This window comes from Ictalurus punctatus, chromosome 2 (genome assembly GCF_001660625.3).
Source record: "Ictalurus punctatus breed USDA103 chromosome 2, Coco_2.0, whole genome shotgun sequence".
In the NCBI taxonomy this organism is placed as follows: Eukaryota; Metazoa; Chordata; class Actinopteri; order Siluriformes; family Ictaluridae; genus Ictalurus; species Ictalurus punctatus.
Window position 1 is genome coordinate 13,815,941 of NC_030417.2, and position 9,852 is coordinate 13,825,792.

Genomic DNA, 9,852 nt, shown 5'->3' on the forward strand with positions numbered 1-9,852 from the left:
AAACACTCTTTACAACCGTGGTGAGCAGAAAAGCATCTCAGAATGCACAACGTATCAAACCTTGAGGATGATGGGCAACGACAGAAGAAGACCACATTGGGTTCTGCTCCTGTCAGATAAGAACAGTAATCTGAGGCTAAATTGGGCACAGAGTCCCCGAAACTGGTCTTGATAATGAAAATGAGAACATGATTGTTTTTTTTCCCTTGACACATTCAATATGTATATTATTTATTTTTTTCCTTCTTTTTTTCCAGATAGCCTTTAAGAATGCCTCTGACAAAAGAAAAATGTATTGAAAGCATTTTCATGGCTGGATCAGAAAGCTGTAACAAAATTGTGATGGACTTTAACAGGAAACACAGCAAGCACATCACACACGACACTGTTGCCAAACTTATTAACAAATTTCGTAGAATCTCTCACCATTTTCAAAAACAGCTAAAGACCCACCTCTTCCGTGAACACCTAACCAACCTGTAAAAAAAAAAAACTCTGGCACTTACACCTCTACTCTGTGTACTTTGCTTCTTCTAGAACTCAATTATAAATCTTGTATGGTAGCACTACTTGTATTGTTCTTTGCTTGATATATCGCTTTGCTTGTATTTTCTCATTTGTAAGTCGCTTTGGATAAAATTGTCTGCTAAATGAATAAATGTAAATGTAAATTCAAAAAGACTGGAAGTCTTGCGGACCAACCAAGAAGTGGACGTCCACAAATGTCCACTGACAAAGGCATAACCAGCATGGTGCTGGTGTACATAGTCCCCTACTGTATTGAGACTTTGCAGTCATCAGGCTTCCAGTGGTATCCGTACATAAAGGAGATGCAGTTCTCAATCACTGAATCATGAGACTCACATGTCAGTCGGCTCATCTGACATTTTTATTGGATAAATAAAGTCTGCTCTGTTTTTTTTTGAGTGAACACTCATAGCAGTGTACTCTGATGTTAAAACGCCTACCTACACGAAATTCGTAAAGGTAGGCAGGCCTGCGTTAGTTGACAGAAAGTTGTGAAACACTATTTACAGTAGCATGACAGCATGTGCAAACTGAGACGAAAACACATACATAGGACGGTAGTCTTGGGAAACCACTATTCAGGCTGCTAAGCACTTCGACTACCTAGTACTGCAATGAACATAAGATGAAGATTTGTCACGATTCCATGACTAAACAACTAAAACACACATTTGCCTCGTCAAGCACACACTATTATGGGATTTGTCCCAAATTGCATACTGCTATACTGTATATCAAAAGGATATGCCATTATATGGTACTGTAGGTTTTATACACCTTGGACAGACCATTAGGTACAGAATTGTGCGATTTGGGACACAGCCTAAACAGAGACTGATACATGCGCTTCTCTGTTCTGTTCAATCAAGGCTGGATTGTGTCTTATCCTGAGTCATATCCTTGACTGATATGAGAAACTCTGTGTGTGTGTGTGTGAGTGTGTGTGTGTGTGAGTGTGTGTGTGTGTGTGTGTGTGTGTGTGTGTGTGTGTGTGTGTCTTGTGCAACCACTGAGATTTTTAAAGCCTGAGGATTTCTGGAAAGAAAAACATTAATATAAGCAGAGATATCAGTTTGCTTGTACCGTCATGTTCATGTAGCTCCAGGACACAAACATGCACACACGTGCACACACACTTGGTACATTTCTAAATAGTATAAATGTTACTACATTAGCAGTGTGTGCAGAGTTTAGTGTGTAGCTTGTCATTAAATTTTCTGCACAGTGAACACACAAGGTTGAAGTATTCATGTGTATGTACAATAGATCACATTTTTTAAGTATGATATTAATATTATACATGCAAATACCTTCCCCTCAGAAGGAGGCTGCCTAGGTATGGCAGATAAAGTCGGTCCCATTAAAAAGGCAGTATAAGGACAGCAGATTTCTAAGTGTCCTTATTTTGGACACATTTGAAGCAATCCCATAATTCAGTTCACCATGAGAGTGAGCGTTATTGTGGGAGAAACATGGCATATAGAACTTTTAATATGTTTCAAATACAACGATGTCCTCTGATCATATCCGGTAAAGGGATTGCCATGGCTATGACGTCACTTCCTGTGTACCACAAGGAGTGTCATCTTCTAATAACCATGGCGACCGGAGAGGTTATTGACGGCAGTTTTCATTATGACTGTCTTAGATGAATGATTAATAAAACACACACCCTGCAGTTCAGCTTAATCATTCACATAGACACACCTTAGAACAGCACACAAACTGAGAGAGAGCGAGAAAGAGAGATCTGCACACACTTGTTTCTGTTAAAAACATTTTCCTGCTAATCCGTACCCGTATCAGTCTGCTGACCACCAGTAGCTCTGGTAGAGCACTACATCTGAGATAAGTTGCCTACCCCTTCAGCTCATTGCTAGCATTAGAAAAGACAACTGTGCGACCTGGTTCTGGTACTAGCATTTAGACCTCGACTTTGATTCGCTGCAACAGCGCTGGTTCAGATCACTGTTCGGATCAACCTTTAGTATAAAACCAGCACCACCACACAGGAAGGAAATACAAACATAGTGTGCACTCCTGCCTTCAGTATTACTAGCTGAGTTAGCTTATAGACAAGCTACAGTGAATAAAAAAATGTGTGGGAGGGGACAGGAACAATACCCTGGCTGCACAAGTGCACACACCCTTTTATAATGGGGCATGTGACTGTGCTCAGAATTAACCAATCACATTCAAACTTATTTTCAAAAGTAATTATCCTACAGCGTGCATCAAAATGACGTGATGCTCATTTACCCCAAATAAAAAGCATTTGTTTCTGTAGGAATTTCTTGACATTTTCTTTGTTTCATCCAACTGCTGAAGTCATGGACCGCAAAGAGCTTTACAAAGCATGTACAGGAGCTTTTGATCAGGATGTACACTGAAAGATGAAGATGAAGGCCATCATCACCAAGTGGAGAAAATTGGGCACCACTGTGTCTTTACAATGAACAGGACGGCCCTCTAAAAGAGAAAAGCTGAAAATTTGTCAGCCAAGAGACCTGCAGCAACATTAAAAGAGCTGCAGGAATATCCGGCAAGTACTGGTCACTCCCTGCATGTGACAACAATCTGGGTCAGAGTCATGCTGAATTGAGCAGATGTGTTCAGCTTTTAATTGTAGCGTCCATTCTCTAACTGAACTACATGATATTTATTACTATAAAAAAGCAAAACGACTGTAGGGGCAGTGCCGCGGTGGGCAAGTGATGTAATCGGTGTGCGGCCGAACACTGTGTAATACCGGTAACACAGAGTATCCCAGCAAGCCTAGTTATCTGGTAGGGTGGCTAGATGGAAGCCAGAATATACATATATATCACCTCAAACCATGTGGCAAAATGTGTTATGGTCTGTTGAGTCCAAGTCAAAATATTTTGGGCATGATTCTAAAAGAAATTTTTGGTGCAAAACCCAAAGAACACCATACCCATGGTAACGCATGCTGGTGGCAGCATCATGCAATGGTACTGCTTCTCTTCAGCTGAGACTGAGGCTCTACTCAAGATACTAAAACCATGGATCGCTCCAAATACCAATGTGTTTCGGCACAAAATCTGGCTTCAGAAGAAGAAGATCAACACTTTGGAATGGCCTAGTCAGCAATTTTACCAAATTGCAAAGCATTTCCTCTTAGCAATATTATAAGTCACAAATGCAAAATGTGGAAGCTGAGAAGGACCACGATGTACTTCTATAGTCAGCTTTAGTAACTGCTTTATCCTGTTCATTGTCATGCTAAATACATACCCTATCCTGGAAACAATAGGCATGATGTGGGAATACACCTTACATTGGACAACAGTCCATCACAGGGCATCATACACACGTTTACTCATTGCTTCACATCGAGGGTCAACTTAGAGTAGCCAGTCCATCTACTGGCATGTTTTTGGGAGGTGAGAGAGAAACTGGAGACCACAGAGCAATCCCATTGTGGGCACATGCAAAACTCCACACCGACAACCTAAGCACAAGTTCAAACTGGGGATCCTGGAGCTGTCAGGTAGGAAAGCTACTCGCTGTGCCACCCCATTTAAATCATTTAGATTATTCTTGCTCAGCTGTTTGATGAGGTACATATTAACAACTCTTTTGCGCATTGAAATTGGCATTACGCATCTACAGCAATGTCATAGAATAGAATTAGGTTTAATAGAAAGAGAAATAGATGAGCAAAAACATTATTTCGCTGTGGACTGAACAGAGAAAATTCTTTGTTTTAAACCTATTAGTCCCTATCATTGGGAGAACACTGGGAGAAGTTCCCATCCATGGAGAATCCCAATTTTTCCAGAGCAATCCGGGAGCCAAGGGAGCAAAATGGATGGGTGGGGTGGTATTCTTTTTCTTCCCCGTCAATCACAGATACACCAGCCAATCATAGGCATCTGTAAGGTCATATATGCAGAAGAGGGCAGATAGAACGTTTCTCCCAGTGTGATATGCTGCCCTCTGATGCTGTATGAGTGACAGTACAAAAGATGAAGTTGTCCGGCTTCCTGTGACTCAGAGCAAGCACTTGCTAGCCTTCACTCTCCCTGGTTGGTATTTGTTGTATGATGAGGAGAACTGGCTGGGTGGTGTGAATTAGCAGGTGACCAAATTAGGGAGAAAAAAACATATCTATTAGTGTGGACAAGACTTCAGACCAGGGCTGGATTTGTCAGGGTGCTGGATTTGTCGAGGCTACATCTCCTCAGATTTTCCCTACCCTGCCCCATAACACTTGGATCAAAACTTCTTAAAGACTTTTCCCCTCATTGTCAAGTGCATTAATTCAATTCAAATACAGCTCGCTGCCTTGTTTCATTCAGCCTGCATGAGCTTGAAAATAATTATGTTGAAATCAACACAAGGTCTCCTGCGCTTTATGTAAGTCTTAAAGTCTTAAGTCACATCTTAAAATGATTCAGGAACATGTCGGGTCTGGGCAGTGGTGTAAAAAAATTACTTTCCTTCGAACGTATAGGACATATAGAAATTAAACTCATTATTGTTCACTTTTAAAATAAAATCTGCCACCAAACAATATTGCCATATTAACAACGTTGCCATAAAATATCATTATGACAGATCCACTAAAAAAAAAACAAGAACAAAAAACAGTATACCACCGTCCTCAAACATGGCTGTACAGTACTGAAAAGTAAAATGAAATGTAAACAAATCATATGGCAGGGAGCCTGCAGGTTCTCATTGTGATGCAAATAAACATTAGATTTCACTGGCAGGCATGACTATAGAAGACATTTTGACTGCACCCCCAATCAAGAAAGGCTAAATAGGATTCATTTATGTTTACATCATTTATCAAGCACCCTTATGTAGAATGACTTACAGAAGTCATTACACATCCTCATGCTAGTTCACTATGTCAGGGACTGAGAGTACCATCAATCTAAATCCCTGTTGGGGAGGATAGGAGAAAAGTACATTATGAATGACAGTACGGACAAAGAGGATTTGAACTCACAACCTCCTTTGTTGGAAGCCAGATGTTACAGATTTATGGCACAAGAATGCCATGCGTCTGACATGTTCAGCATCCAAATTTGGCCAGAGGTGATCCTGATCATCTCTGGACCAGGTACATTAACCTAAAACTCTCATGAACTCTTTATTCAGCACATACAACACATGAAGAGTTGCTTTGCTTTGTGTGTGTGTGAGAGAGAGAGAGAGAGAGAGAGAGAGAGAGCGTTTACAGGTAGTTTGCGTAAGTGCGTGCGTGCGCGCATGAGTGCGTACTTACAGGTAACGCGCGCGCCCCACGGTTTGCCGGTGCATCGCTACTGAAAGTCCGAACAGGCTTCCGGGTGTGCGTCCCTCTTTTACCACCGCAAAGCGAGAGTCCAGGTTAAAACCCGCACACACATCACAATACATAACCACAAAAAGCACAGTCCGGACCGTCCGAAGATGTGACGTCATTGTGCGGACCATCTTTAAATAACCCCAAGTGCCTGGGGAGCCTTCTTCTCGTAACAAGTGCGAACCGGTTAATGTCCAAGTCCAAGTACTGTGAAGAAGAGGAGGAGAAAGCGCATGCACACACGCACACAAGCACACAGCCCCTCCCACGTGTGTTTGCTATAGGAGGAGTTCAAAAGGATCTCTCACGGAGAGAAAGCTACGACTTACTAAATCACTGGGAGGGGAGTCGGGGGGCTACAGGTACTCGAACACCTACCTTTATACCCATTGATGTCCATAGTGCGCCTTTTAAAAGTCTTGTTTTTTATCCCCCAGACTTGCACAGTGTCAGAATACTGGAACACGTGCTAGGAGAAATTCAAACCGCGCCTTCAGGCTACAAAAAAAAAAGATCACAGTCACACCCGTGCAAAACGTGCTGGTGTGTAGGTGTGCATGTCATGCCTCCATCTATGTTTTCAATCGAGCTGTTGAAATTAATAATAAATAAATAATAATAATAGGGTGAAGTCAGCTAAAATGGGCCATCATTTAAAATGGGCCAGATAAGGTTGGAGCGTCACAGCCTTTTAGGTTTTTACAGCCAATCACAAGAACTGATCTTAAATTGTTTTTACAACATTAGTTGACATATAACAATAGTTTTGTTTGGTCTAAGGTTCTTAAAGTGGGCAGGGCACAGTGTTATATGAAGCATGTCAGAGAAATTGTATGGTAAGCCAGCATGGCATGGTAAATTTTATTCATCACTAATAAGGGTGATAGAACAATTATAAGTAAGCTTACCAATGAAGCAAACAGTCTATGAACAATGTTTTGACAGGCTATTTTAAATAAAACATTTACATTTAAAAAGAAACTTTGATTTTTGTGGAAAAAAAAGTCATTTTATGTAGTTAAGCTAAAATGGGCCACAATTTTCAGCTAAAATGGGCACATACACACACTCTTACACAGAAATTATACAGAAATTGAGGGTGAAAAATAGGTTCATAAGCCTAGATATATATCCATACAAAATCTTTTTTTAATACTTTGCATTGCAGACAGTATGGCAGGAGGACAGGCAAAGAAAGGAAAAAGAGAGAGGAGAAGAGAAAGGGAAAGGAAGATGTCAGTACAACCTGTGGAGAAAGGACAGAATGAGGCGTGCCATTAATGAATACCAGGAGACAGTTGAGAGAGGGCAAACATTAAATGTTCCTTTTTAGCAACGGCTTGGAACATTCCAAAGACCACTTTGCATAGGTGCATTAGTGGCAAAGTTGCTGGCTCTGGCTATGCATCTGGGAGGAAGCAGTACCTGTCAGAGGAATCTGAGAAAGAACTGGCCAGTCTTATCAAGCTCCTCTCCAAAACAGGCTTCCCCATTACCAAAAGAGATGCCCAGGGAATTGCATTGAATTATGCAAAGACCAATCATATCAAAGGCTTCTCTGAAGTAATTACTGGTTTCTAAATTTTTTTAAAGCAGAATCCAGACCTCAGCATCAGGACACCAGAGGTCTTTTCAGCAGCAAGAGCAGCAGGGTTGAACCCTGGTGTGGTAGGAAAGTGGTTTCAACAGTATGAAGACCTGCTGGAGGAACTTGCAATCAGAGATGTTCCATCACATCTCTGGAAATGCGATGGACTGTATTTGGCCTGCAAGACCAGTTTTGCTCTACCCCTGTGGTTGGATGAGGTGGGTAAACCCTGTGTAGAGGTAACTGCTGGGGAGAAAGGAGAGACCACGATAGCCCTTGCAGCATTTAATGCAGCGGGAAAAAATTTGAGTGTGTTGTTGTCAGTGCAAATTTGAAATTAATAATAAATTTTAAAATATAATAGGCTTCATCAAACAAGTAATATGCAACCGGGTTCTGGGGGGAAAGGAAGCAAATGGAAAATAAATGAATTCAAGCAAAAATGCATTGTACATCTTTGTTATGTTAAAAAAAGAACAAAGCAGTTAAATAATTCCTGCTGAAATGATGCATAAAAGACACAACACTACATTCACATTTGTGAGTGAAGACCTTATCCATCCAATAACTGTGGACTGTCGTTTTGACCTACTTAAAACCATTTGTGTCCTCAAATTGAAATGCAGAATTTTGTTTGTTTGTTTTTTTTCGGCAGGGGGGTTGTAAACAACAATGCAGAAAAAAGTCATTCAAAAAGAATAAGCTATTTGCACAGCAAAATCCCTAGTGTTGATTTAACACCCAGAGTATTGAATTTACACCCTACAGTATTTATATAAGTCCACTGGACACAAATAAACACTCCGGGTGTTAATTCAACACTGGGGATTTTACTGTGTACATGAACAAATTTGGATTCACATTGGGAGTGGCAAAAGCTACAAGGATTGTTTTTTTTTTTTAAAAAATCTCCAAATGTAGTAGCTGCAGTAATTCTGTAGGGTGAATTCAGGTAAGGGACAGTTTAACTTAGCAGCACTTGTGGCCTGATAAGTGGAAGTCCAAACTTATGTTACCAAGCCCTTGCAGAGGAACTGCTTGAAAGAAATGAAACGTCACGTGAGAGCATATAAGGGGATTTGGTCATCATCAAACAGGAAGATCTTAAGTGGTTTTTTTGTTGTAGTAGTTTTTTTGTTTTTTTTTTACACATACTTGCATGAAGTGTATGCAGCATTCATGAGGTGTACTACTATTTAAAAAAGCATTAATTTAGTATTTAGTTCCAAATCCCCTGCCTATGTTAATAACTGAATCATTTTCCAGATGTGCATGGTTTGGTCATTTGGAACAGCATGATTCAGGTTAATTGAGACATCCTTAAAATATGTTAAGTGGAGAGAGGAAAAGTGAAGAGATATAATGGATGAAACACCCAACTGTGGTTAAATCTGCATTAAATTGTATATGAAGCATCTTAATAAGCAGAAGAATAAGGTAGATTGGGAAATATATGCAGAGTATGCAGAGATTTTTACTTTGTATACCCTGTCCGTATAATTTTTGAGATTGTTGTTTAATGTGTGTTGTGTTAAAACTCCAGTGTTGTGCTGCAACTAAAACAAATGAATTTTGAAAAGTTTCTGTCCTTTTACTGGTGGGGTTTTACTTTGATTATTACTCAAAGTAAAACCCCAAATCTGTTCATACTGAATTTGAGAAAAGATTGGTTATGGATTTGTAAAATCCTGAAGATTTCCTAAACCCTGTTATTCTTGTTATTGGTGTCAGAAATAGAAGGTTACTTAATATTACCAACATCTTAATATGTAGTAAATTGTACTTAGTCTACTACGTTTATGGAACATTCGAATATGTTGATGATGAATTGTTTTTCCAATCCCGCTGAAATTTGATTTATAGAGTATATTATTAAGTATGCTACAAACAAGTAAAGGTTTAAACATGGCATTGAGGATGAAAGTGAAAGCCAGTAAATTGTGTTCCAAATCACCGAGGTGTCCGAAATGACCAAAAACCTCATTAAAAAATTTTTTTTTTCTTGACAAACAAGTTCGCCACCCCTTTTTTTTTCTTTTCTTTTCTTTTTTTAAGAATTTAATGGAAAAATGTAGCTAGAGTCAGTAACTTGAGAATTTCAGACTTGCATCAAGTGTTGGGTATTTTGGAGGGTTTTTTTTTTTTAATAGTAAGAAAGCTTAGACTGTCCCAATATTTTCTGTATTCATCATATAACATGAAGCATTACCCAAGGTTTTGCTTCTATAATAGAGAACCCAGGTGCTACTGCATCAAAAAGTTAACACACAGCCCTGTTTTGGGAAAGCACCGCCCAAAGAACAAGACAGGAAGAAGTGAATGGTGTTTGCCTTAACCCTTTCCCAGTTGGTAGAGAATCTTTCTTCATGTCTGTACAAATTGAGACACTTTTTTGTTTGCCACTTCTCCTACAGCA

General features: G+C 39.8%; 1 protein-coding gene across 1 annotated transcript in view; it reads right to left on the reverse strand.

Annotated features, from left to right (window-relative positions):
- Positions 1-6,107, reverse strand: part of itga3a (integrin, alpha 3a) — a 58,083-nt gene extending 51,976 nt beyond the window's left edge. Inside the window, exon 1 of the mRNA XM_017452722.3 lies at positions 5,789-6,107. Coding sequence (XP_017308211.1) covers positions 5,789-5,979 — 191 coding nt within the window. The 5' untranslated portion in view covers positions 5,980-6,107. The remainder of the gene's footprint in view (positions 1-5,788) is intronic.
- Between the last annotated feature and the right edge of the window lie 3,745 nt (positions 6,108-9,852).